The sequence below is a fragment of the Chiroxiphia lanceolata genome, chromosome 15 (genome assembly GCF_009829145.1).
Source record: "Chiroxiphia lanceolata isolate bChiLan1 chromosome 15, bChiLan1.pri, whole genome shotgun sequence".
In the NCBI taxonomy this organism is placed as follows: Eukaryota; Metazoa; Chordata; class Aves; order Passeriformes; family Pipridae; genus Chiroxiphia; species Chiroxiphia lanceolata.
This window is the reverse complement of record NC_045651.1, coordinates 16,242,089-16,269,951: the sequence shown is the minus strand read 5'-3', so window position 1 is coordinate 16,269,951 and position 27,863 is coordinate 16,242,089. Positions and strand designations below refer to the sequence as shown.

Sequence of the window (27,863 nt, the reverse complement as noted above, 5' to 3'; positions counted from 1 at the left end):
GACGCAGGACACCCCTGGGGGGACACGGGACACCCCTGGCTCCCGCAGCGGTGGGGCTGCGGGGCACGGCCGGACAGACGGAGGGATGGAGGGGCGGGTGTGCGGACGGAGGGACGGATGGATGGATGCCCTCCCCGGGGGGCGGCCCCTCTCCCCTCCCTCCCCTCCCTCCCCTCCCCTCCCCTCCCTCCGGGCCGGGCCGGGCCGGGCGGCTCCGCTCCCCCCGCGGGGCCGCTCCCGCCCCCGCTCCTCCGCCGCATTTAACGGGCCGTCCTGCCCCATCCCATCCCCGTCCCGGCCCAGCCCAGCCCAGCCCCGTCCCGTCCCGCCGGCCCGGCCATGGCGCGGGTGCCGCTGCTGCTGCTGGCGCTGGGCCTCGCCGCCGCCGCCAAGTCCCCGTACCAGCAGGTCCTGCAGCACAGCCGGCTCCGCGGCCGCCAGCACGGGTAAGGGGGGGAGCGCCGAGGGGAGGGAGAGGGGGGAAACACCTTTTTTTTTCCCCCCCAAATCCCGGCGGGAGCGAGCGCGCCGCGGGGGGATGCGCTCGGTGCCGGCTCCGCCGCGGGCTCTTTGTGCGGGAGCGGAGGCGGCGCCGAGCCGGGGAACCGCTTCTGTCCCTCGGGGAACCGCTTCTGTCCCTCGGGGAACCGCTTCTGTCCCTCGGGGAACCGCTTCTTGTATCGCTTTCTCTTCCTCTTTCATCCTCGAGTAACTTCTTTTCTTTCTTCTTTCCGTAACTCTCCTCCTTTCGATAACTTCCCCCCTTTTCTGTCACGATGCTTCTTAGTATCGCAGATGTCACTTCAGACTTCTCAATGCTTCTTTATCAGTCAATCCACGTTAAGAAAATAGCCTATAAGAATCCCTGGATTTTGCACCATTAAATGTTTTGTGGAAGGAATTCTTGTTGTCGTGAATTCATAGGAAAAGAAAGAAAATTGCTTCTATGTGTCTGTGGAGTCAGCACCAGCTCATTCTTTGACTGGAACCCCCAGTCAGTCTTGAAAGTTTTCTTGACAGATATAATCACTTATTTACTCATAAATAGTACAAGATAAGACCTGTAGAAAAATGCATGTAGACCTGTCTTGCTTGATACACAATATTTCACAGAGTGAGCAGTTGAGCCTTCATTGATAGGCAGAAAACTAACCTGATGTTAATAGTTGTTCCCTCCAGTTTTTAAATTTATTGGATATTAGGAAGGGTGAGAGGATGACAGACCTTTCAGCTGGTTTCCATCTCTCAGCGTGGTGACAGTGATTGAGCTGAAGCTTCTATTTAAATGGGTTGCTGGAAGCAGGGTCATGAAATGCTTTAAATAAAATAAACCAAAACAAAACACCAAACAAGACTTAAATGTTGCAATTTGATACATTCTTTGGCAGGGATCCAGGTCAGAATTTATGACAATGGAGGTGTTGTTTGTGTCCGATCAGGTACACAATCCAACAGGCAAATTCTGAACTGATGTCTATTTGTAAAAGCTCAATAATGCCAGAATTACAGTGATTTATGTACATATAAAGTGAGTCTTGTTCATCATCTCTATGTGATTTGAAACTAAGTAAATACCTAGTTCTGCTGATAGCCCTGAGGCCAAAGTCTGCTCAGGCTGGCTGAGTTAGGGCAGTCCTGGGATAAATCAGTGCACTCATGTCTGCAGAGAGAAGCTTGTTGTGTTCCTCCCTGGACAATTAACAGAGGCACAGGGTAAGATGTGATTGAGGTCCACGCTGGTGCCAGAGATCTTTGGAAGACACAGGGAATTGGTGTGCCAGGGTTTCCATCTGTTGCTGAGATAAACCCAGTTGACCACAGCACTTTGCTCCCTGGTCCCATTCTGATGGAGAGAGTGATTTACAGCAAGCTAAATTTTGAACATACACTGAGTTTTGAGCATTGATTAATGATGTGCCAAGGAGATACAGAAAAGCAAAACCAGCCAAAAACATCTTGGATGTGAGGCATGTTGTGTTGCTTGCAGGAGGGAGCTCTGGAGGGATGTGCAACCAGGACTGCCACCCTTTGCTGTGAGCATCCCCCACACCATCAATGCCCCTATTGAGCCCAGAGCGAGCTGGGAGGCAGAGCTTGGCTCTGCAGCAGGAACTTGTACATCTTAATTAACTTTTTAAAAAGTGAGTCAGCTCGAGTCAGTGAGAGGAGCTGAAAAGTATATAAGGAATGTTAGCATTTGAAGGTGAAAATGTAGGAGTGCTCTCCCCAAACCCACCCAGCCTTGTGGGCACTACAGGGTGCTGGAGAGGTTCGTGGCCACAGTCATTGCAGGTAGCTGGGGCTGTACCAAGTCCTGCTCTTCTCAGCCTCTTCCCAGGGGCAGCCCCTGTCCCAGCAGCTCCCAGCTGCTGCTGCCAAGTGAAAGGCTTTGGCTGAAGGGGAACAATAGGCAGTTTTATCCTGGAGTCAGCGTGGCTGGCTGGGAACGGCATGGCAGAGGTGATGAACTCCAACGAGGAGAGGGAAGAGTGTTGACAAATTCATTTTAAGCCAGACTGGGCAAAGCACCAGAACATGCAATGCAGGGAGCCGCTACTACAGCCTGCCTGCAGGAATCATTGATAGCACGGCCCTGAGGGGGGATTTTTCCACACTGAGTTAAAACTGGGAAGAAGTTTTCCCCCATAAGTCAGGGAGGGAGCAGCAGCCCCAGAGAGCTGCAGTCCCGGGCAGGGAGGAGGGAGCAAGGCAGTTCATTGCTGTCCTGGAGGCACAAGGGTTTTCTTGGCAGGCTGCACCCGGGGATACAGGGGAAGTGATCAAACAAGTCCTTCAGTAGCCAGGCTTGTCAAGATGAATATTAGAGGGATTGTCCACTGCCGTCAGCCAGACGCTGGAATCGAGGCAAGGCTTGGAATTTCCATGTAATTGGAACCACATTTCGGCTCGGCGGGGCTGGGTGGCCAAGGTGGGCTGAGTCAGAGCACAGACGTCTCTCTAAGCGATGATCCGGCGTGGAAGTTGCTGAGCCTGGGCCAGTTTGCACCAGCTGAAAGTTTGGCTTTGTGATTTCTAACTTTTTTTTTTTTTCCTCAGTAGATTCTTGCTCCTTGTCCCCCGCTTTATATAGGGAAAGGGAATGAAACGCTTTCATGTGGAAACAAACTGCCTTTGCTGGGTATGGCAGTAAGGAGGGACACGATGAGCTGAGTCCCCGCAGGTCCCACAGGCCCTCTCTGTGCCCTCGGGGTGGGACAGAGGTGCCAGGGCTGTGCGGGGTCAGCTCTGCCCCCGCAGGACCCGCGGCAGCCGCACCAACAAAGGCTCATTGAAGGCAGGCCAGGCTCCCGCAGGGGCTGGCACTGGAGTCAGCCAGCACAGGGGAGACCCTCAGGTTAATTCATGCTAATGATGGGCAGACTGGCCCGGGCTGGGATGCCAGGGAAAAGCGAGCATGGCCGCTCGAGGACTCGGTGCTTGGGCTGCAAACTCCGCTTTTGTTAGTTTTGGGGGGCAAGGGGCAGCGCCTCGGTCAGACTCAGCGTGAGACAGGCTGCTGTCTGTTCTCCTGAGCACATCAACAAGGCCTTCTCAAGAGCATCTCCAGGCCCCATCCTGAGTTTCATTTGTGCAAGTGAAAATTCTGCCTTGGGTGGCACAGAGCACTTCTGATGGGCTGAAGGGATGATTAATGTGTTTCGCTTAATTATTTGTTTTCCCTTTGTCTGCTTGGCAGCCAGTGCTGCACATACTTTTGGTGCTGCTGCTCCAACTGCGACATGATGTTGGTGGGAACATGGTAGGGAATCCAGCCTTAGTTGGGCTGAGCATCCTCAGCTTGCTTGGGTGTTTGCTACACCTCTGCTCAAGCCTAAAGAGAGTCAATGGCCTTGCAACCCAGATCCATAAATCACATCTTAGACTCTGATGTGTGTTGCCCAGTGGCCAGGGCTGCTGGCCACAAACCACAGAGATGGTGAGCCAGGCAGAGCAGGGAAATGCTGTGCTGGCCAAACCAGCAGCAAGTAAACTCCCAGCTCCTGCTTGACCACATCTTTGCTCACAGTGATACCACTTCTTAGAAAGCTGAAAGGCTGCTGTCAGCTCTCAGCAGGGTTAGTCACACGTGGAACACCAACCATCAGCTTTTCTGGGTCAGCAGGAGCTCTGGGGACCTCCTGGGCTGATACAGCCACTCTTGAGCTGTGCTGTCATACCTGGTGTGTTGAAACGGGGGAGGGCACTGCTCATTGTCCCCTCATTCACCTCAGCATACTTGGCCAGAATCTGCTGAGTCTATCATACAGCAAAAGAACTCATTCTGGTTCTGGTGCAAGTCTGTAGGCTGATAAATATCTGTGCTTTCTTGTATCCTAAACAATAAAGTAATGGTTTCTTTTGGAAGGATTTGAGTTATTGCATAACTTGCTCAGGTTTTAGCTGGGATCCCAAATTGCAAGTAGCTGTTCAGCACGGAAACACTTTTAATTTACTTTCTTTATATTTTGGTGAGAGATGGAACATGGGAAAAAAAAGTCAAGAATTTGCACTTATTGAAGAAAAAGATACTGTGACAGAGTGAGGAGAGATCTCTTTTCCTGCTTCCTCCACCTCATGATAGTCGCTATATGCTCAAATCGAGTTGACTTGCAGCTCCCAAAGTTTCCTGCCTTGCAAGCCTTTCTGGGCACTGTCGGGTGGGGGGTGGCTCCATGTTGGGGGTCAGCACTGAGAGGAGGGAGGCTCACGGGACCCTCTTGTGCTCTGTCCTCCCCCCCAGCCCCAACGTGTGCGCGGTGCAGAAGCTGATTGGCACCAACAGGAAATACTTCACCAACTGCAAGCAGTGGTACCAGAGGAAGATCTGTGGGAAGTCAACGTAAGTACCCGGGTGCCAAGCCAGGGTGTCCCCAGAGACACCCCCGTGGAGGTGGGTGCTGGGTGGGGGAAGCAGCTGGTGTGGATGTCACAGCCCACGGGGTGGGTTTCACGTGCCTTCACAAGCTTTTTACTCCTTAAGAAATATTTATGTTTTTCTCCAATGGATCCTGAAACGCTTTGATGTTAAGAGTGGAAAGTACCATGTAAATACAAACGCTGGTGGTTTGTTCTAATTGCGTTTCTATATATATTTCTATAGCTCTCAGTGCTGTAATGAAGTGTGTACCAGATGTTTTCTAGTGCTTAGCCCTGTCCCTCTCCATGCTAGGCTCAGTGCTGCCTAGATTTAAGAAATAAAAAATGAGGAAAAAAAGGCAACCCAGAGCTGATGGATATTGGAGGGAGCATAAAATTCATCTCCATCTGTTTGCTTTGGAAGGGAAAACAGAAATAAGGGGAAAGAAGTGTCAGCTTTAGCCAGCACTCTCTGATGACTCCACCAGGAAAGTTAATCAGACTTGCAGGCCAATTCCACATCTAAAATTGCAAACAATAATATTCAAGTAGCTGTTGCATAAAGTATCTGTGTAAGCAGCCTCGGGGCATTCTTTTGAAAGATGCAGTCAGCAGATAATTAAGGCTATGCATGCTTGACTGTCTGCCAGGCTGGAGAGCAGGAGCTGAGAGTCTTTTTCCTTGCTATAGTCCAAACTGGGCTTTCAGGAGCGTTTGCTGGCCCCACACTCCAGCAGGGACCATCACAATACCCAGGGTTGGTGCAGAGATGCCCTGAGCAGTCCTGGCCTTGGGGATCAGAGCTGTGGGCCAGGTCTGGTCCTGGATCCGCAGAGTCAAGAGCAGAGAGCAGAAAATCATCTCATGTGTTTCCATTGTGGTCCACTGTAAATTGCAATCAGATCTATAGGAACCTGTTATTCTTTACTGCAGAATTTGGTTGCCATCATCAGTTTAGCTGTGATGCCTGGCCATTGGGATTCATTTCAGGTGCCTGCAAACCAGATCTTGTCACTGTTCAGAGCTGTTGGCCTTTCTCTGTACTCGCCATGAATTTGTCCCAAGAAGGAAAATTCTGTACTTCAGGAGGGTGTATTGCTGGAGGTACCATGTATCATGGTTTTCCTTATGCCCAATTGTCTTTACAGCAGAAAAAAAAAGAACAAAAAAGAGAGGCAATATTGTAAAATCCCCCTCCCCTTGATTCTACAAACTCAACAAAGCTGGGAAGGCTTGAGTGCTTAGAGTTCAGGCTGTCAACTTGGCTGAATAATGGCGCTTTCTTTGACAGAAAATGGACAAGATTATGGCATGGCAATGTGGTATCATCACTGCCTCTCCTGATAACAGAGTAGCCTAGCGTGTCTCCAAAGAAAACATGGCTCAGCTGTGGATGTGGGATAGCTTTGCTGCTCTCAGCACTGAAAGGCAAAGCACTCCAGCCACGGATTCCTTCAGCTCTAAAGCAAATGAGAAACTAATCTGATGTAACCCAAGTGTGCAGCTGGATTTGGCAGAGACAAACTCACCCACTTATCTCCAGAAGGAGGTGTAGCCACTGGCATCTGGCAGCATTTTATGATTTCATTTGAGGAGATGGGGTAACCCCTTCTGCTTCTTTTTCTCTGCTTTTACCCAAGTGTCTGATCCAGTGATGCCTCGCTGAGAGAAAAGCACACAGAGCATTAACCTGCCTGTTAACCTATGAGATAATCTTTCCATTACCCACGGAATTTACTCACTACTCTTTGCTTTGCATCACCTCCACAATGGGTGTTATTGTCTTCTCCTAGTCATTCTTGAGCCTGGGCCCTACTTTTCCCTTTAGCAGTGCTGGTGCAGAACAAAAGACATGTGCCTTGACTCAGATTTTCCGGAGGACCCCGGGACAGCTCTGATTACACAAGTTTGCCGGTGATGGCTCCCACTGGACGTGGTGAGCCTGGCGTATGGAAGCAATCAGGAGTCATTTGGGCTATGAAGGACGTGATGCATTCTGCTGCAGCACTCAAATTCCTGCACCAGTGTCAGGGGCCTGATGCTCAGTGCCTCAGCACCCATCACAGTAGGTGGGCACAGCTAATGCTGCCCAGCAGGAACCCTTGAAACCGGCTCATTGTGTAGGACTGAGCTGGTGCATGAGAGGTTTTGAGAATACCACATGCTTTTAAATCCCATAAAAATCAAGATTTGGCATGTTTGTCAGCATAACTGGGTGGATCCAGCCTGTGCTGGAGATCTGCAGTCAGCAGCTCATGCTTGGTCCTCCAGCTCATGCTTGGTTCCTCCTGTTGGCAGAGGGATCTGCTCCATCAGCCCTGGGGAGGTGCTGGAGCTGGAGGAGCGTGGTCATTTCTCTCCTCCTTGTAACAGGTTTTTCCCACCCTTGAGAACAGCAGTCCTGGGGTAGGAGACATTTGGCCCATCTCACCTACTTCCCCTTGGACCTACCTGTTGTCCTCCCTGCTTACTCAGAGGGTCGGTGGTGCCACAGGTTGTAGGTGTGCAGCAGGTGCAAATACCTGGCTCTAGGAAGATTGTTTTGGCTGCTTTGCTTTCTTTCTTTCCCTTCTCTGAGCACTGTTTCAAACAGGTAGTGGGGAAGGAGGTCAGTGAGAGACCAGGTATTGCTGAGAATCAAAGCTCCACGGAGGTGGAGTGCTGGAAATTTCAGCTCATGCATCAGAAGAAGATGACTCCTACCTCTTTATCTGCCTTTTTTTTCTTTTTTCTCTTTGTTTTTCTCCTCTTTGCTGAAGTGTTGGCTCGCACAGTTAAGGAGAAATTAGATAGAGGATTTATGTACAGGTTTTATCATTGCTGATGATGTGAGACAAGACAGTTGGCAAGAAGTCTGACACTGCTTTGATTTTAATGAGCACTGAAACAAGATTGTTTTGGTAATTAGGTAATTTTCCACTGCTGGTGATTCCAAACTCAAAGAAACAGTTTATTTAGAGTATATTCTCATCGTTATGCCTCTGTGTTTTATATTTTTCTACCTCCCTTATGCACTGGGCTCGCAATGGAACACGTCCCCACACACTTTTTTGTCTTGAGAATGAAAAGACAACTTATAAATTTTGGATTTTGATTATTTTTTGAGGAATAACCCGTTCATAATTTCCTTTTTTTTTTTTTCCTTTAAAATTAACTTTCCTTTTCATGTCCGATGTACTTTCCTCATTTTAGGAAAAAAAAATTACTCTCTGGCACTTCTTTTACAAAAACAAACCATATGGGCTTTATTACAGGAAATTATTACGAATGGATCTTTATTCACTAATGTATGCCTAAGCTTATTTTTATTACCTTGAAGAATGCACTTAAAATTTAATTTCAGCTCCCAAGAATGCAACAGCAGTGAAACAATGACTGATAAAAGCCAGGGAGCTTGCTTCTGCAGGCAGACACTGATAGACAGTTCAGAAGTGCAATGTTTCAAAACCAGAGGCTGAAAAACCGTAGATTTGACTTGCAGTTACTCAAGGAGGAGGTCAGGAAACCGTGGTCAGAGTGGGTGACAAATGCTCTTTGTGTGAGGGCAGTGCTGATTAACCCACACCCTTGGCTGTGTCCCGGTGTAGTGGTTTGTAGCCACTGAGCAGACACCAGAAACTGGGATGGACTGGGTAATTCTTTTGTGCAGAACTCACTGTGTGGGGCAGTGGCTGGGGGTGTTCAGGAGAAATCCTCCTCCCTGGGCAGCAGAGTGTGGCTCTGACCCAGCTGGAGAAGTATAGATAAGAAGAGCAGCCTTCCTCCCATATGGATGTAGGGTCAGGCAGCACTGGGGTGCAGAGTAACCTTCAGCCACAGCCGTGCTGCTCCTCCCTGGGGGCTGGAGGTGGCAGCAGCACCAGCTGGAGGGTGCCCTGTGCCCACCCCAGCGATGCCTTTGGGTGGGCTGGGTGGTCCTGTGCTTCCACTGAGTCCACCAGCCACGGGAGGCCAAATGCCTGGAGATGAAGTCATGTATTACAACCCTCATCTCTGGCTCCTTGTGGGTGCCATCCCTTGGCTGAGCATCTCTGTGGTCACCTGGCCCTTTGCAGCAGTTTTCTGGTGCTGGGGATGGTGGCAGGACATACTGGAGGTGATGCTGAGGGTCCCCTTCAGTGGGCACATGAAGGGGGGACGTGAAGGAGCCTCTGCACGAGTGGAGCTGGCCCTGCTACTGCCTTGGTGCTTCTGGCCATCAGCTTCCCTCTGTCCTGGAGATGCCACAAACCCACTGAGAAGCAGTCATAGGATCACAGAAGGCTTTGGGCAGGAAGGGACCTGACACACCATCCCCTTGCCATGGGCAGGGATACCTTCCACTAGACCAGCTCCCTCCATCCCTTCCTGGCAGAAACCTGGGGGCTGGGGCAGCCCTGAGCTGGTGTGCCACAGGCTGTGTGCATCAACATCCTGCCCCTTCAGTGCAGCTCATTAATCTCCAACTGGTCTATAAATAAGGCTTTTAAAACGTATGTCAGCACTTGAGAATTATTTATGCTGAACTTTGGTGTGATTTCTCTTTAATCAGCTCTTCATCTTTGATTACAGGTCTGAACCAAGGGAACTGTCTAGACTGGATTTAGTTTCTAGGGTGAAATAAAGAAAAATTGGAGGTAGAGGAGGGAAGTGGTTGGGAGGAGAAAGTGTGTGTTTCCAATGAACATGAGACAGGGGGGCTGGGGAAAGCAGAGCAGCAGGGTGTTAAGATCTCCAGTAGTCAAAGGAAGGGATTGCTTTAGGCAAGCTCTTTCCCACATGGAATATATAATGTCTAGACAATCAGTCTGGGTTTGCTTTGTAATTCTCTTAGGAAACCGTGACACAGAATTTATTTGCTTCTGTCACAGCAAAGCAGGTATTTGTTTCACTTTCTGGCTCTTAATTACCCTGAAGAATTCCCTCTTAAACCCCAGGCATTTCCACTGTTTGTTAACAGTGTTAAAATGATGACAAATATCTGAAGCTGGAGGATTTTCCCTTCTCTTTGAGCTGGTGTGCTGAGCCTGGGTGATACAGCATCCTGCTTGCCTCAAATCCAAGAGGGAGCAGAGAGGAAATGCTTGCCTTTGGGAGGAACACCTATTCCCTCACTCTCTCAGCCCATCAATCAGGTGGCCTTGCTCCTTTCACACCGAGCATGGAGCAATGAGTGAAAGAACCCCCTGTGAGAAATAAACTGGCAACTTCTGGATTGATTTTTTTTTTCTCCTTTTCTTTTTTTTCTTTTCCCTGTTAATATCAAGCCATATTCCCTCCAATGACCAGCTTTGAGAATCAGATGACTTCTATTTCCCGTTGAGCTGCAGATGATGGATGCAGTTTTCAGGCAGCTCTTCCTTATTTAGGGTCTGCAAATCTGTGGGACAGCCTTGAGTCCCCAGCAGGGTGTCTGTGACCTCTTTGGTTTTACTGGGGGAAAGTGTTTAATCAGGGCAACAGTTTGGTGGCGGCCAGAAGGAAATGCTGCCCTGAGGGCACTCACATGGCTGTAGTTGTGCTGTGGCACTGCCCCAGGTGCCCATGGATGCACTTGGATGCCACCATTGGTGAAGTTTCTCCCTGCAGGGCTTTTCCCAAGTCCTTGTGCCAAGTGCATGCATCCAACACCAGGGTTATCCTTTCCCTCCAGGTCTGTCCTGTGGATTTTGCCATAAGTAAGCAAATAATTTCTGGTGGTGGACAAGAACAGGGTGAAATGAGGGGGAAAGGCTTGGTTTGGTCAAGCAGCCACGTTGGAGTTGCCCAGACAGTGATGAGATGTGACAGCAGCAGTGAGCCGAGGAGATCCCCAAATCCCATGGGAAACGTGCCCAGATGAACCAGCACTGGCAGCCTTGCACAGGTCATCTCCTGGCACTGTGGAGTCACTTTCCATCCACTGTTTGTACAAAGTCTCCTGGAAAGTGTGGTTTTGAAAAGAAATTGGGTCTGCTTTTGTTCTGTGGAGGAGCTGGCAACACGCAGCCCTGAAGGAGATAAAAACTGTGGTTTGTCTTTGGTTCAAGTTTGTATTTCTAATGAAGAGTCTGCTTGGAAACAGCCCCAGATATGGCTGGACCCAGAACTGCAGCAAATAGAGAAAAAGCAGTGAGACACTTGGTTAATCTGCCGTATCCATCTCTTATTCCAGAGTCATCAGTTACGAGTGCTGTCCTGGATATGAAAAAGTTCCTGGAGAAAAAGGCTGCCCAGCTGGTAAAAATATGTTTGACATTTTTTAGTCTCCTTAAAATTACACAGCTGCCTAGTAAAGGGAAATATTAGAAAATTGCTCGAAGTGGATTTGATTTTTGCAATTTGTGCACAACATTGCCGTGAACAAACCCAGAATGGACCCAGTGGAGCACTGGCCCAGGGCCAGATCAGCTCCAAAGCTTGCTAAATGTTCCAGACAGCTCAGAACCTTGGATATAATTAAACTTAATCAAGCATGGGAGGGCCATAGGGAACTACTTATTCCAGCAAGTGATATAGCTGTGTTGGAAATGCAGTGCAGAGGAATTACAGAGTAACAGACAGCCCTGCCAATCTCTGCTCATTTTTAGTTTTTATTTTCATAGAATTTTACACTGGTTTGGTTTGGAAAGAAGCCTTAAAGATAATCTAGTTCCAACCCCCAGCCATGGGCAGGGACACCTTCCACTAGACCAGGTTGCTCCAAGCCCTGTCCAACCTGGCCTTGGACATTTTGGCAAGCATGGGGTTGGCAAAATTGCATTTAGGAGAAAATTAAGTTCAGCCACTGGTGGGGGTTGGGAAGGAGTTAACTGGGTTTATTGAAGAAAGTCATACTCTGCTTTTGCTTTCTGAACACTTCCTTCCACAAAAGCTGGATGCTGCCCCGTTAACCACGTGGGCTGGTGCAGATGGGTCAGTGGGGACTGGGACCAGCAGTGTCCAACAGCAAATCCCAAAAGCCTGAGTGCAAACAAAGATTGGGTGAAAGCAATTAATATCTTTGTTTACCTCAAATCCCATCTGTATAAATGCAGGGTAAGTCCATTCAAACCTGCAGAGATGCAGTCAGTCCTGGATTACCCTGCTGGAACTGAGAGTGAAGCTGCCAGGCTGTGACTATTTATTATCTAATTGATGAGCAGATCCCAGTCCCCGATGTGCTTCACTTCCCTGAGCATTCTCCCCAGCTCTCCTTGAATTCAGCCAGAGGGAGGAATGATGTGTTGGGAACATAACTTTCTCTTCTTTCAGCGCTGCCCCTTTCCAACATCTACGAGACCCTGGGGGTGGTTGGTTCTGCCACCACACAGCTCTACTCCGACCGCTCCAACCTGAGGCCAGAAATCGAAGGGCCGGGAAGTTTTACAATTTTTGCTCCCAGTAATGAGGCCTGGGCATCGCTGTCTGCTGTAAGATGTAATTCCTCTGCTTTCCCCTCTTTCCCCTGGCTTTCTGTAATGGGGACCCAGCTCTGTAGGGGGCTGGATCCAGCCCCATCTGGCAGAATAGGCACGGTCCTGATAGAGGAGGGACTCTGCATTTCCAAGATGGGTATCGCTGTACTGGTCCAGAAGCTCCAGAGACTGGCTTTTGAAAGATTCCAGCACTGCAGAGATGTGGATGCCATGGAAGGCTTTCCATCCCTTTCAGTGTTTCATTTTGACCATTACTTTGCCACTCTCGTCGTTCTCAGTCTGCTCAAAAAGCCAGTCCCAATCAGAGCCTCAATGACTCCCACATCAGTGTGTCCCATCCTCAGTTACATATAAATTTCCTTTATATTCATTCTGATTTTCTCACTCTGTGTCTTGTGACATTTCCACTCCTGAAATGGTCACTGCTGTCCTGCTGGTGCTCCCATCCCAGTGGAGCATCCCTGTGAGCAAGGGAGTCACAACTGTACAACCCCTTCTTTACAGCTACATCCCAGGGAGGGGACATTTTATTTGACTCTCCCCACTGCTAAGCCCTTACCCCAAACCTTCACCAGCGAAGCCCCTTGCAGGGATGATGCTGCTGGGAAAGGTCTTTTTGTGTATTTGCCCTTGGCCCTGTTGCTTTACAGTGCAAAGATCTCACATTGGAGCTGCCATCATCCCTTTGTCTGCTGAGGATGGAGGGTGCCAGAGCTGTTAGCTGCACTTTTAAGGCAAAAGATAAAGATTTGTGAAAGCTGAGCTCTTAATTTGCACAGATGGTGTAAGGCTGAATGCATCACTTCGTATTTGTGCACACCCCCCCACACACTTTGGAAGCACCCTGGGTGCAGCCAGACCTCCTGGCCCTCTCTAAGCACTCAGGACTGAAAAGTTTCTTTTCCTGATTTTCAGGAAACTCTGGATTCCTTGGTCAGTAACGTCAACATCGAGCTGCTCAACGCCCTGCGCTACCACATGGTGGACAAACGGGTCCTCACGGATGACCTGAAACACGGCACAACACTCAACTCCATGTACCAGAACCTGCCCATCCAGATTCACCACTATCCCAACGGGGTGAGGCATTCCCAGGGTCACAGCGTGGGTCAGCTTGGGAGGGACCACAGGGGGACCATTTGCTCAAGCAGGGTCATCCCAGAGCACAGGGCTGTGTCCTTGTGGTTCTGGAATATCCCCAGTGAGGGAGACCCCACACCCTCTCTGGGCAACCTGTTCAGTGCTAGGTCACTGCACAGCAAAGAAGTTCTTGCTTGTGTCAAACCTGTCCACAGCAGGCTTGTTTCTTGGCTGCCTTGCAGCTCCTACACTGTCCTTGGGCCTCCAGGACTCTGTAATGCTTAGGTTGACAACTACTGATTGAAGATACATATTTTGAAGGAGTTTGAAAAGAATATTTATAGTTTCCTCGATGCTGTTGCAGGGCAGTTGCCCACACTGCTGTCTAACTGCTTGCCCAAGTATTGGTTCTTGCATGTTTTCTTAGTCTTGATGAATGAGGGTCAACAAAACCACTCATGATTTTCAGAGCTCTTTAAACATGAAATGTTTCAAACATTCTTGATAGAACATTCCTGCTCTTTCTGTGTTTTCTCAGGAAACTACATTTCTGCTCTTGCTGATTTATTATTAAAGCACTCGCTGTGTTTGAAACAGAAATGGAAGAGCAGCAGAGGCTGCTTTATCTTCTTGTTTCAGTGCACATAACACCCCGTGGCTCTTTCCCTCTGCAGATTGTGACTGTGAACTGTGCCAGGCTGCTCAAAGCTGACCATCACGCCACCAACGGGGTGGTTCATGTCATCGACAAGGTCATCGCTACCACCACAAACACCATCCAGCAGATCATTGAGACTGAGGACAGCCTGGAAACCCTCCGGGTGAGTCAACCCACGGCTGCCCCAGGGCTCCTGAAAGATGCTCAGTCATCCCACTCCTGTGTCCAGAGGCTGTGGCCCCACAGCTGCTGGTGAAATCCTTGTACCAACATTGCTCATTTTGCTTTAGGAAGGGAAGTGTTTGATATCAGTGCAAGTAGGATTTTATGGGAATAATTGTCACCCTGCTATGGCTGTTCAGAAAAGAGATGTAGACTGAGTGTGTCTCCTCATTCTTGTATGGGAGTCTTGGCCTTAGGAGACATTAACTGTCCCAATTTGATGGGTAGCAATTTATTTGCCTTGGTATTTGTCAATTTAAGGAATAACTCAAAATGTGCAGGGGATTTGCAGTTAGCCAGCTGCGGGTTCTGATCTGAAATATTCCCTGGAATTACTGTGACCCTTTCCAGGCATATCAGGGTATTTGAACTAGCTCTCAGTTTTGCCAAAAAAAAAAAAGGGCTCTTGTAATCAAATTTCTGGAACACGAGAGAACCATGGGGCTGGGTCAAATTTATAAAGAGACCAAAATGCTGAAAGAAGCTATTCAGGACTTTTTGTGAGTCCTCTGAAATTTTGAAGTACTCAATAAGTCTGGCCCTTAGTATGTGCCTGGACAAAGCTTCTGACCTTTGTGCTCTGTCTGAATGTGTTTTACCCTCTCTCCTTGTTTCTCCCAAGGCTGCTGTGGCTGCATCCGACCTCAACAGCCTGCTGGAAAGCGAAGGCCAGTACACACTCTTGGCTCCAACCAATGAAGCCTTTGAGAAGATCCCACGAGAAACACTGAACAGGATCCTGGGGGACCCAGAAGCCCTGAGGGGTGAGTGCTTGTTTACTGAGTGCATTGAGAGGCCAAAGAGTGGTTTTGAGTTCTTCTAAATTCCTTCTCAAGGACCTCTGAACAGCTCCTTGATACACTCTGACAGCAGCTGCAGTAAACAGATGTGACAGACTCCACCTTTTTTAACTGGGCAGCCCAGACCTCTTTGGTTGTAGATGTGTAGATGTGGCAGAGAGAGTGGCAGCCAGATATGGAGGAGGGAGCTGAAGCAGGCCCTTTTCTGAGTTTTCTTTTACCACTTCTCTGTGATGGTGATTTCTATTGACCCAGCAAGATGTAAGGAAAGTAGTATCTGATCAGTGTAACTTCCCCTGCCAAATGAGTCAAATACCAACATGAAGCCTTTTGAAGCTGGCAAAGGTGTTTAAAAATTACTCTTTTTAGACACTTTACTTCACGGGCTGCTGAACAAAAATGTCACATTTTAAAATGACTGCATTTTATGAAGTGGAGCCCCGTGCAGTGCACCCTGTCCACTGAACAGGATCCCTAAAAGCTGCAGTGCTTTCACAGCTGATTTCTGCAGCTCACCGAGACATTTTCCTCTCCCACAGACCTGCTGAACCATCACATCCTGAAGTCAGCCATGTGTGCTGAGGCCATCATCGCTGGCCTGACCATGGAGACTCTGGAAGGAACCACCTTGGACGTGGGCTGCAGTGGGGAAGAGCTGACCCTCAACGGGAAGCCCATCATTGCCAACAAGGACATCCTGGCCACCAACGGCGTCGTGCATTTTGTCAACGAGCTGCTGATCCCAGACTCAGGTACTGGGGCCTCTCTGCATCCCTCTTTCTGCTGCCTTTCTTCTGTCTATTCTGCCGAGGAAATGCTGGGTTTAGAGGGCATAGCAATGGGTGGACTGCCCTTAGTGCAAGGTTACTATGTGTTGCTTTTCTTTTCAGCTAAGACTCTGTTTGAGTTGGCACAAGAATCTGAAGTTTCCAAGTCGACAGAGTTTTTCAGACAAGCTGGTCTCAGTTCTCATCTAACTGGTAGTGAGCGAGTGACCCTCCTTGCCCCAGTGAATGATGTGTTCAAAGGTAAGCCAGGGATTAAATCCCTTTCTTCCAAGTGCTTGGGCCACAGACCTCCTTCAAACAGTCTTCAGCCAAGTTTCAAGTATGCAAATCCTCTCTCAAATGCCACAGCCACAGGCAGTGCCATCTAGCTTTACAGTTTAAAACTGGTGTGGGTAATGCTCTGTATTTGAATGGGTTTTAGTGTCTCAATAGTAACATTAAGTGAGTCACTGGTTCTTTCCACACTTTTTGCTGCAGATGGACTCCCAGTTATTGACAGCAACATGAGAAACCTGCTTCTGAACCACATTGTTAAAGACCAGCTCTCCTCTAAGTATCTGTATCACGGGCAGAAGCTGCAGACTCTGGGGGACAAGGAGCTGAGAGTGTTTGTGTACCGCAATGTGAGTCCTCCCAGTGTGTGCTCTGTGTGCCTGAGGGATGATGGGGGTTCTGATCTGTCACATGAAAAGTGTGAATGAACATCAGGGAAAGTACAAAAATCCCTCTTTGGAAGCAAATGCTAATAAAGTGGGCTTTTTTCTGCCATTGTGTCTGCAGAACCTTTGCATTGAAAATGCCTGCATTGCTGCCCATGACAAGAGGGGAAGGTTTGGGACCCTGTTCAGTGTGGACAAAATGTTGACTCCACCAACCGGCTCAGTGATGGATGTTCTCAAGGCAGACCATCGCTTCAGGTGACCTTTCTGCTCTTCCCAGGTGCTAGTTAGGAGAAGAAGAGCTGCCAGAGCAGTTTCTTTTTGTTATGGGTTGTAGCCATGATGATACAGATGTTTTTTTAACACAGAAAGAGCATCCAAAACCATGGTCTCCCTAAATTATAGGGAATGAAACTTCAAATAACCCTCAATGAATTGTGAGCCAAGAGTGTGTGGTTCCCTAGCACAGTAAGAAGCTGGCTCTGAATCCATCTCTGCCCATCAGAGCCCCTGTGGCCAGACCTCTCTGTCTCCACCACTACCACTTGGTCCCCAAGGAGTCAGCATCTCCACGTTGCTTTGCCATTTCTCAGATGTTCTGGTTGGACCTCACAGGCTCATTTCCTAATCTAAACCTAATCAACATTTTGATTAATTGATTCGCTGGATCCCAGCAGGATTTTGGTGTTGTAACCCCCCCCCCGGCTCTCTCAGAGCACGGTGTGCAACTGCTCAAAGAGCACCAGAGGAGTGTTTGCAGTGAAGCCTTTGCTGTATGTTTGTTTTGCAGCACCCTGGTGGCTGCAATCCAGTCTGCAGGGCTGACAGAGAACCTCAACAGGCCGGGGACCTTCACAGTGTTCGCTCCGACGAACGAAGCTTTCCGAGCCCTGCCCCAGGGGGAGCTCAACAAACTCATGGGTGAGCATTCGGAGGGCATTCAGGTGAACTGCTGCTCTCATCTCTTGGTGTGGTATGGGCAGGAATGGCCAGATATCTCTGCTGGATCTCATTCTTCGACCTGTCTGTTGGAAGGGTGAGCTTCCTGCACAACCGATTTGGACAAGCAAAAGTTGAGGATGCACAGAGTGACACTGAATTCCCAAAGTGAGGTTTATACTGCCTGTGTTCTTGGAAGATTTGTTTGTGGTTTGTGCCACAAACTCACTCTGACTTTGATCTGGCTGTGCTGGTGGTGTAAGCAAGATAACTCCCAGGTGTTTCTAAAGGAACCTGTGAGTTCTCTGCTTTTCTCTGGGCTGAGAGAAGTGAGGATTTGTTCTTAACCATGCAGGATCAGGGTGTCTGAAGTAAATTTTGCAAAGAGAAGACAGTGGTCCACACACAGCCTCAAGTTACACTGAACGACATTTAAGTAGCAAAAGGCTTGGGCTGTTTCTCCTTTTATTTATACATAGACAAAGCAGGAGGTTCAGTTTGATCCTGGGAAGACAACAAATATTCCAGCCTAGTTCAGATTAAGACCAGTCTCCTGAAAAGCACAGGCATGCAGGCTGGGTGTGGAAAACAGCACAGGAATGTTCAATAATGCCCTCCTGGAAAAGCAGCACAATCTTTCACTTTGTTCATGTTCAAAACTGGCTGTGGTTGGAAACAACGTCAGGGTATTTGAGAGTAATGTCTTCTGGTCATTAAACCCAACCAAACATTGACATCATAATTTGGGAAGTTTCTGCCCATGGTAGCTGGTTATCCTTTTAAGTGCAGGGATGAGGGACCTGTAACATCAGACTGCACATCCAGTCTAGCACTTAACAGATAAATATTTCAGAACTGTTTTGCAGCTCTGGTAAATGGCTGCAGGAATGAAGATTCCCAGATGTGGACACTTGAGATGTTCTTTTCTCACGCAAATATTTAGCTTATGCCTCTGATGAAGGAGTGAATCACGCTGGGGAGGACGTGCAGCGTGAACTGTGGCCACCCTAAAAACCATCATGGAAAAAAGCTAAAATACAAGCTTTGGAAGCATTGAAAGACAAGGGAGCTGAGGGAGCTACTTGGGTTTTGTACATGGAGCCACCTTTTGCACTAGTGGGGCTTGTCAGGGACACTGCATCCTCTGAAGGAGAAGCAGGACAAGGGCTGCTGGCCCATGCAATGTTCCTCTTCTGAAAAATAGATGGTGAAGGGGAAGCATCTTATCTTCCTCAAGTCTGCTTCAAAGCATGGCTAGATGAGTACAGACTCAGTGGAGTGGGGATCAGGGCATCAGTCCCTGAGCCAGTAGTGACATTTCTCCTGCACTTTTCCCCTTTCTACCCAGCTGTGAGAATTATTGCTGAGTGACACTGGCCTTGGTGACATTTGCAAATACCAGAGTGCTCCATCTGCTTCCTTATTTCACATGGACCTTTGCTCTGCCACCTCAGACTTCCTTGGGAAGTGAAAGCAGGAGCAGGTTCACGCTATGCACAGTGAGAGAATGAGGGATGAAAACCCAAGAAATAGGAATTTCATGTGCTGGGCAGGTTTGGTGGGTACTGAGGTAGGACACTGGGAGAGCATCCTTTTGGACTTGCTGGGATCCTGACCTGCCCAGGCAGGAATGCCCTCGATGTCCTAAGCAGCTCCAACCTGGGTTTTATTTTGTTTTGGTTTTTTTGGGGGTGGTGGTTTGTGTTTTTGTTTTTTTGGGGTTTTTTTGGGTTTTTTTTTCAATTTTACATTGTTTCTTTGCACTTTCAGAAAACAATGGTATTTTCCACGTAACTCCACTCCAGCACATGAAATATGGGAAGCGAGTGCTGATGTTGTTTCCTCCCTCCCCAGGTAATGCCAAGGAACTTGCCAACATCCTCAAGTTCCACGTGGCCGACGAGATCCTGGTGAGCGGCGCCGTCAATGCCCTCGTGAGGCTCAAATCCATGCAGGGAGACAAACTGGAAGTCAGCATGGTGAGTGCCCTGGGATGGGGTTCTGAGCTCAGCAGGGCCATGAGTGTGTCTGTATCTGTGTGGGAATCTCCTCTAAATGTGCTCACAGTCCCACCAAAGAGAGTTTTCCGGGCTGCAGCAGAGGGACTGTTGCCATGTGTTCAATCCAACAAGCTGGAAGAATGAAATGTGGTTTGCTTCAGCTTTCCCCCCAGAAGGCCAATTGTAAATGACTTCCAGGAGCTGTTATAAATGTAACCCTGAGTCACGGGGGAAAAAGCATAAATAAACAAAATGAATAGCTTGTTCAGCTAACACATCTCTTTTTGTGTAACCAAAATGATCTCTGCATGGGCTCCCTTAAAGCAGCAGGATTTATTTAGATATATAATTTCGTTTCACAAACTCTGCGCCACATTAAGAGATTGTAGGATCCTCTATTGAGGAAAAAGAAAAAAACATTTCAGAAAATAAATTACCATGCATAAGAAAATGCAGGACAAAAATGGAAGGAACAGTGTTTGCAAGTGCATTGAGCTGACCAAAATGCATGATAGACTCTTCCCCTGTCCAGTCCTGCTCTGCCCTCTCCTGATCCCATCTCCACAGCCATCCCCCTTGGCACGAGTGGCAGTGCCTGCTGCCACCAGGTTGCTGGTGGATGTGCTCTGCTGCCACGGGACAGCACTCCCAGCCAGAGCACTGAGAGAGCCTAAAGCCTGCCAGCCATCCCAGGGCAAACTGCTCAGGCTGTAATTTGTTTTTATATCCTCCTTAATTGGCAAGAGGAATGAAAAGGGCCTTCAGCCATCCGGCAAAGGAATGAATGCAAAGTGAGGGCTTTTTTAAATGACATCAGGAATGACAAAAAGTTTCTCGTTTTCTTTTTTTTATTTTTTCTTTCCCTGAACAGAAAAACAATGTGATACACATCAACAAGGAGCCCGTTGCTGAGAGCGATATCATGGCCACGAACGGGGTGATTTATGCCCTGAACTCTGTCCTACAGCCACAGGGTAGGTGAGAAACATCTGAGCTGTCAGCAAAGCTGCTTCAGGAGGGGATGGGGACATGTGGCAATGGGCAATGGCTTTGGTTTGGTGAGGAGGGTTGGGCTGCTCTGGGGTTTCCACCAGCAAATAGAGGAAGGAAGTAGCCCGTGTGCTTCGGGTGCTTCAGTGCTCTCCATGTCCCACCCTCAGCTTCAAGGCCCCAGGAAAGAGGGGATGAGCCTGCAGACCCTGCACTGGAAATCTTCAAACAGGCGTCTGCGCTATCCAAGGTAAAAAAAACTCTCCCTGAAATCACACTTGGGTAACAGCGACTGCAAGATAACATCTCATTCACATGCTGACTTCCAAAATTGCCTGAAGTTGCCATTTCAGGCAATGATCCATCCTCTCTCCTTGCATGATTTAATTATATAAGAAATAACACATTTTGCAACACGAAGCCTCAGTCTGCAGCAGGCAACCTTGGCATGGTGCTAGATATGTCAGCTTCCAGAATGAAGAGTCATTCCTCCATAGATTTTGGTGACTATTGACTATGTCAATAAATATATTGACATAATAGTCAATTATAGTCATAATAGTCATAACAGTCAATAGTCATAATAGTCAATATATTGACATAATAGTGAATTATAGTCATAGTAGTCATAAGTCTATAGTCGTAATAGTCAATATACTGACATAATAGTCAATACATTTTTATAATATATTTAATATATTATATAAATATATTATATAATATATTAATATATTATATAAATATATAAAATTATATATTTATATAACATATAATATAAATATATTTATATAATATAAATATAAAATATATTTATATTATTACATTATTTATAATATAAATTAATATGTAATATGTTTTTATATGTTAAATATATTTTATATAACAGACAATATATAATTATAGGTGCATGTATATATGTGTATGTATATTTATACATATATATACATATTTTTATATATATACATATATATGTTTATATATATATTTTTATATATATATATATATATAAAATTGACTATAAATAATCAAATATATTGACATGCTGACTGCTCTTATGGCTGTCAGAGATCTGTTCTATTAATTATCTGATCTATTCCACGCAGGTTTCTCAGAGGAATCCTCGACTAGGTAAAAAAACTTCTCCAACTCGTTTTTAATTTCCATTGTATGTCCCTGTCCCTCAAAGAGGTTTATTCTGTTGTCTTGCCCTAAGCCTGGCAGGGAGGGGAGGGGACAGGGAGGTGCTTTGTGTCTGTGCCACCCAACCTGCCCCTTCCCTTGGCAGCTCCCGTCTACTCCCGGCTACTGGCGAGGATGAAGGAGAACTCGGGGGGGGTCTGAGCCTCGTCGTGAGCACCCACACACCAGGGCCTGCACCCCCCCAGCTCTGGCTGACACCTAAAGAGAAGGACAGGATCGTTTTCAAAAACCAAATATCACCCTTAAGTTTATTTTTGTCTCCAGCGAAATGGATAGGAAAAGTGGAAAGCCATATATATATATATGTATATATATTTTAAGACCGTTTTTTATTTGGTTTTGGCTTCAAAGTTCCCAGACTGAGGAAATGTTTTGGGGTTTTTAATTTCTGGGGTTTTGTTGGGGTTTTTTGTTTGTTTTGTTTTGTTTTGTTTTAAATAAAAACTGTTCACTACTTTGCAATTTTAAACATACCCAGTTTTGGGCTTGTTAAGTACATCCAAGGGCAGGTGCTCTTTTTTTTTTTTTTAAACAAGCATGTGCTTCCTTGTTCCCTTGGGTTTTAAAAGTCTTCCATGAAATTCTGAACTTAAGGCTTTTAACAAAAGCCTCTCTATGGACAATGAGAAAATTGCATAGCTATAAACTATGGTTTGAAACATTCTCTTTTTTTAAACCTTTTTTTTTTAAGCCTCTGGGTAATAACTGTGCTGCCTTTTGTTCATGAGATTGAAATGAGAGTTCTCCCTGGCTGAAGCCTTCCAGTAAATGGTTCGTTTTTGATAATGGTTGTTTTTTAATAAAAATGAAAAATAAAATCAAAAATACAAATATGAGAAGCGATGTCAATGCTTGGTTGGTCTTTTAGTTGGTTTGAGTTGCCTTGTGGCATCGTTTGCCCTCCTGAGCATGGGGAAGGAGAGGGGTCAGATTTGGCTGGGTCTGTGTTAACAGGTTGAATAGTTACTGGGGTGGAATGGCAAAGCATTTCTCCCCTCTGATCCCGGCCTGGCATCATTTTCTGCTGGTGCTTTCATGGGCAGTCACTGTCACACAATTCCAGGAGCACAGGGCAGCCACCCTCCCACTGCACATCCCTCCTGCTGCATCCTCAGCCACCTCCCCTGGCAGCTGGAGCTCAGCTCTCCATTCCCTGGTGCCAACAGCACTAACTCACCCACCAGGGCTTTATATCCACTCCCAGTCAGTTATCACCTCGGTGAAACCCAGGATTATGAGGCAAAAAACAAGAAAGAGAGTATCAGGGGCAGAATAGAAAAAAAAAACCAGATTGTTTTGGCTGCTCTGGCTGAGGAACACCCTGATAGTTTTCCTTCTATTAAAAGCCCAAATTGAAATCCCACACGCTCAGAGCCATCTGCACAACTCAAATGTGTGAAAAAATAACCAAGCCCTTCTTTTATTTCCCTTCTTCATCTTCCCATTTCATTTTCCTTTATTATTTTTCTGGCATGATGTGGTCCTGGTGTTTAAGGCTGGGGAGGTGATGGGGAACCCTTGGAGCCCCCTATTCCCAAGGCAGATGAGTCCTATCAGGGAACTGGATTCTGGAGGAGGCTCAGCTTTTTGTCATTAGGGTCATTAATTATTCTTCCTTCAAAAGCCTGAGAGAGAGGGAAAGCTGCCTTACCTCTGGCTCAGTTACAGCACATGCAATTGCAAGGGCTTTTTTTGTTTGTTTGTTTGTTTGTTTGTTTGTTTGTTTTCCTCCTTGAAGCTTCATAATTAAGGGATATAAAGTCCTTTGCAACGTGGAAAGGTTGAAAGTAGATCTGCTCCTCATCTTGGTGAGTGCCCCTTGCTTGTACTTTCTTGGTGTCTGGCCTGGTGACCAATTAATTGTTTCATGGTAAAATGAAGCCACCGGAGTTGATGGGAGCAGAGGAAACTTTGCTTAGATGAGTCTAATAACTACAAGAAGCCTGATATACTAAGACAGGAGTTTTCATCTCCCGGGAATACAGCCTTGCCTTCCCACCCCATGGGCAGGCATTAGGACTGGTGGTGATGATCTTTGTGTTTTGCTAGGCAGGGTCACAGGGTTTATGAGTCCCTCTGGAGTTCCTAGTAGCTAGAGGTGTGTTAACCTTTCAAACCAATTCCCTTTTTGCTCTCTCCCATTGCTTTTCTGGCTGGTTCTCTGGCAGTGCTCCTTCCCTTACTCCTCCTACTTCTGCTCCATCCTCTGAGCTGCTGTGGGGTGCCAGCAGTAGCTCCCCACAGGGCTGTGGGTGCAGGGCTGCTGTCCCTGTTGTGTTGGCTCTGTAATTTCCCTGGGATCCCACATCCTGGGAAGCCATCCCAGGGTGCCTTCCCACAGGCTCTCTGCTTGGAACCCCCCCTGGTTTTTGGTGTTTCCAGATGATAGTTCATGTTGGTGGAAACCCTTGAGATTACATAATTCCCTCCCTTTCCCTGCTCCCAGTTGGTTTCTCATCCCTCTGTGCTCAGGGAGGGATACCCAGCTGGATCAGATCAATGGCAGTGGTTGAGCTGCTCAAGTTGATCAGCAAGGACTGCATCCCCCACTTTGACTCAGTGACCCTTTGGGGACGTTTTTCCCCATGGATGTTCATCCATGAGCCTTATCCTGTGAAGTGAGGGTGGGTGCTGACAGCCCTCCCAGCAAGGGGAGTCAGATTTTAATGCCTCAGCCTTCAAGGGGTGCACAGGGATGAAGCAAGAGGAGAGCAGCTGGAAGATGGGGAAATGAGGAGTGCTGAGATGATGGCAACAAAAACTTTTTTGTCATTTTCTAAAGAAATATTTTTAATTCTTTTTTTTTTTAATGTGACAAAAGGTGGAAGTGAAAGGAAGAAGGAAGTTTCTGGTGGTGAGGCAAAAACATAACTCCCCTGGGGAAGTGCTGGCTGAGGGGCACAGAGCTCCCATGGGCCCAGTTGGGTGTGGGAACCTGGGGGATGTCCCAGCCGAGGGCTGTGGTGGGATGGAGGACTGGGAGATCCCCTATGTACCAATCCCATCCCACCCCACAGCTGCAGGAGCCCAGACAGCAGCACTTGAGGAAGGGAAGAAGTAAAGCCTGATTTAGGAACTGCTGAGGAGTGTCTGGGCAGCTGCAGAGTCCCTGGGGCAGCCTTGGGATGAGCAGCATTTAGGGATGAGCCTTCTTGTGGCAAACAGCACTGGGGTGCTCAGCACACAGCCCTGTGGCACTAGAGGGTTTTGGTGTCTCATGTCAGAGTATTTCCACCTGAAACCCAGAGTGGGGGTGAATGTCACCATGAGCCTGCACCAGGACTGGGGCAAAAGGAGCTAAGCTGAGAGCAGATAAGAGCCTTTTGGAGGAGAATCTTGCTTTTTCCTTCCTTTGAAGTCAAGAGGGTTTTTCTAATGAAAATTTGCAGGGATGTGCAGCTGCCCTTGTTTACTTTTTTTTAGAATAAGGATCCCTTCCCTCACAGTGGCTCTGGTTCAGCAAAATAATTAAATGTATGCAGAAATCCACTGAGGAAAAATACAGCTTTTAAGTGTGTGCTCTAAGTCCTGAAATGATGCCATCGTGTCTGGGCTGCTTGTGAGTCTCTTCTGTGCCTGTGGAGCTCCAGTGCTCCTCGGGGCTGGAGCAGGGAACAGAAAGTGGTGCCTCTGAAGGGCTGGAAAAGCAGATGTTGAATGTGAAATGCTGTGTTTTGGGAAGCCTCACGTGGTGGTTTTGCTTATTTACATCTTGAGATGTGAACCAGAGTTGCTTTTCTTCCAGAAGGTTCTTTTCCTTTCTGGTGGCCTTCTGCAGAGATATTTAAAGCAAGAGAAAAGCAGGGCTGGGCTTTGCCCTGGGAGAGATCTCACATGAAGTGCTGGGGTGGAAAACACGTGCTCTTCCAATGCCATGGGAACCTTGGAGCACTGTTTGCTGGACTTAGGAGGGAGGTTTGGAGCTGAGCTGCCCCGAGTGCTGGGGTGTTGGGGGGGTCAGGCTGGGGGGTGGGTGATGGCAGCTCCCTGTGCCTCGGGACGTGAGGGGTGAAAAGGCAAAGCCTTTGCCCCTGTCGAAGGCCAGGCTTGAGTGAAGCCAAGGCATCTCAGCCAGATGTGCTGCAGAAGGATGACCCCTGGAAGGGGCCACCTGGACACAGGGGTGAAGCCACCCACGTGCCATGGCTGGAAAACTGTACTGACTCCCTGCTTTTCTGCTGCAGGCAAATTCTTGTTTGTACACGTGATTTATTGGGAAGCTGTTGCACTGTTAGCTGGGGTCCCAGGAGGAGCAGAAAGCAAAACTAAGGGTAGTATTAGTGTTGGTGAAAGACAGGCTTGAAGGAGCAGTTGGGATCAGAGGCATTCAGCTGTGGCTCAGGCAACTTTTGAATTATTTTTGTTTGTTTTGACTCCTTTACAGTGACACATTTGAGATACTTTGTAGAAATCTGTAACTTCTCCAAATAAAAATATTTGAGAGACTTTCTTTCCAACAACAAACGATGCCTTACTGTTTTGTAATACTTTCATGATCAAACACTTTGCAAAAGCTCAGCCCATTTCCCAGGAGGGGTCAGGGGTGCAGGAGCAGAGGGGCAGCAGTGCCTGGTGAGCCATGCAGCACACTGTGAGGGCATCCTCCTGCTAAGGCAGAATAACCCTCCTAAGGATTTGTTTTCATCTCCTGGAAAGGAAGGTGGCAGGAAGAGTTGGTTTGCTGGGTGCTGCCATTCGTGATACACTGAAAAATTCTTTCCAGGATGTCCAGGCACATCTGTCCTGCTACACTTACCCCTGAATTTCCTGCAGCTTTCCTGGGAGCTTGGCTGTTTCTTCAGCTTTTGACTTGCCACCTGTCTCTTCTTTCTCTGTTCAGTCTTTCCCACAGGACTTGATCTGATTTCTGAACTCGCACCTTCATTTCTTTCACATGCAGCTTGTGCATCAAGCCCTATTAGCTGGCAAATGCAAAACTCATTACATTTTAATTGTTGCTTCTGGGAGAAGAACTAACATATCCTGTTTGGAAAATAATAGTGCAGAAGCTGGAAGCCTTGTCAGGGCTCTTGTTGAATTTCTAGTTTTGCAGAGGCAGGAGGATGAATTCCTGGAATTCAGGATTTCCACCAGTGCTGCTTTGTAGCTTTTCTAGCTCTCTGCCTTTGCTTCACAGTTTGCAGTTGGGATAAATGACCTTTCTCAGTGACCTTTAGGTGGAAATCCCAGATAATCCCCAAGTGTCACAATACTACCTTTGTCCATGCAGCACTTGGGAAGTTACCAATCTCCATAAAGGAAGAGCCAGGGAAGAAAGGTGAAGCTTCCTGATGACCATGACAGCAGTCATGAAATTATAACTAAGGCTGTCCTTAAAACAGTAGTGTGGAGACACATCCATTTGCTATAAACTGTAGGCACCCTAATCCCTGTATTTAGCACCTTGTGTGTTCTCCTGCCAGTGCTGTCAGTGCTTTTCATGGCTTTGGACAACACACAGCCTCCTGTGGAGCTGGAACATCAAAATTCAGGCTGTGAGTCTGGCTCCAAGACCAAGTCTGGTCCTACTCACAGCCAAACAGATCCTCACCTTCTTATCACTCATAACCCAAAGTGCTCACACAGAAATATTTACAGACTCATCCCTGACAATGGTACCTCCATCCTGGTCTAGCAGAAACTCTCTCTGCCTGTGGCAAGGGGGCTGGAACTACATGGTCTTTCAGGTTCCTTCCAACCCAAACCATTCTGTGATTCCTGCACTGAAGGGCCCCTGACTTTGCCATCCCTGCTCTCAGGGATGGCAGTGCCACACCCTGCCATCGCCCCGCGGACGTGCACTGGCACCAGCGGGCGACTGAAGAAGCAAAAGAGGCTGGTTCCTTTCCTCAGCTCGTAACTAGAGAGCAGGAAAAAGTGGAATAAACAAAGCCAAGCCGCAGGACAGTCACGCAAAGCAAAGGGAACTGAGAGGCATCAGCACAAAAGTGCTCCAGGACAGCACCATCTGCGAGCACTTGAGGCGCAGGAAATGCTGCTCCTTAAGAAGCTGGTGGTGCTGCCCCGTAGGGCCGGAAACAGGCCGGGGTGAGGCAACGGTGCCTTTCATTTGCTCAGCATATTTTGCCTCCTTTTACGTAAAACCAGCAAATGAGGAACTTAAAGTCGCTTCTCCCGTGGAAGTTTTCGATTGTGGGATTTTTCCGTGGGCTTTCTTCTTCTGGGCTGCTCCTGCCTCACGTTCCTGCTGGTGTTGACCCTGAAATGTAGGGAAATGGTAATAAAATGACCTGTGCTCTGAACTTCTGTGAAGCTACTGAGGCTTTGAGTAGA

General features: G+C 47.7%; 1 protein-coding gene across 1 annotated transcript; it reads left to right on the top strand.

Moving 5' to 3' along the window:
- The first annotated feature begins 339 nt into the window (after positions 1-339).
- Positions 340-22,412, top strand: TGFBI (transforming growth factor beta induced). Its single transcript, XM_032703247.1, has 17 exons — positions 340-446; positions 4,742-4,840; positions 10,991-11,055; positions 12,070-12,227; positions 13,149-13,313; positions 13,988-14,134; positions 14,816-14,957; positions 15,533-15,745; positions 15,884-16,021; positions 16,259-16,404; positions 16,562-16,698; positions 17,231-17,361; positions 19,234-19,358; positions 20,251-20,353; positions 20,540-20,619; positions 21,473-21,497; positions 21,655-22,412. Exons 1-17 carry the CDS (start codon positions 340-342, stop codon positions 21,708-21,710), a joined length of 2,037 nt encoding a protein of 678 aa, XP_032559138.1. The 3' UTR covers positions 21,711-22,412.
- The last annotated feature ends 5,451 nt before the right edge of the window (positions 22,413-27,863 follow it).

Coding starts and splice junctions, on each gene's coding strand:
- TGFBI (XM_032703247.1), top strand. CDS start 340: ATGGCGCGGGTGCCGCTGCTGCTGCTGGCGCTGGGCCTCGCCGCCGCC. Junction 4,841..10,990: donor AAGATCTGTGGGAAGTCAAC/GTAAGTACCCGG, acceptor CTCTTATTCCAG/AGTCATCAGTTACGAGTGCT. Junction 14,958..15,532: donor GGACCCAGAAGCCCTGAGGG/GTGAGTGCTTGT, acceptor CCTCTCCCACAG/ACCTGCTGAACCATCACATC.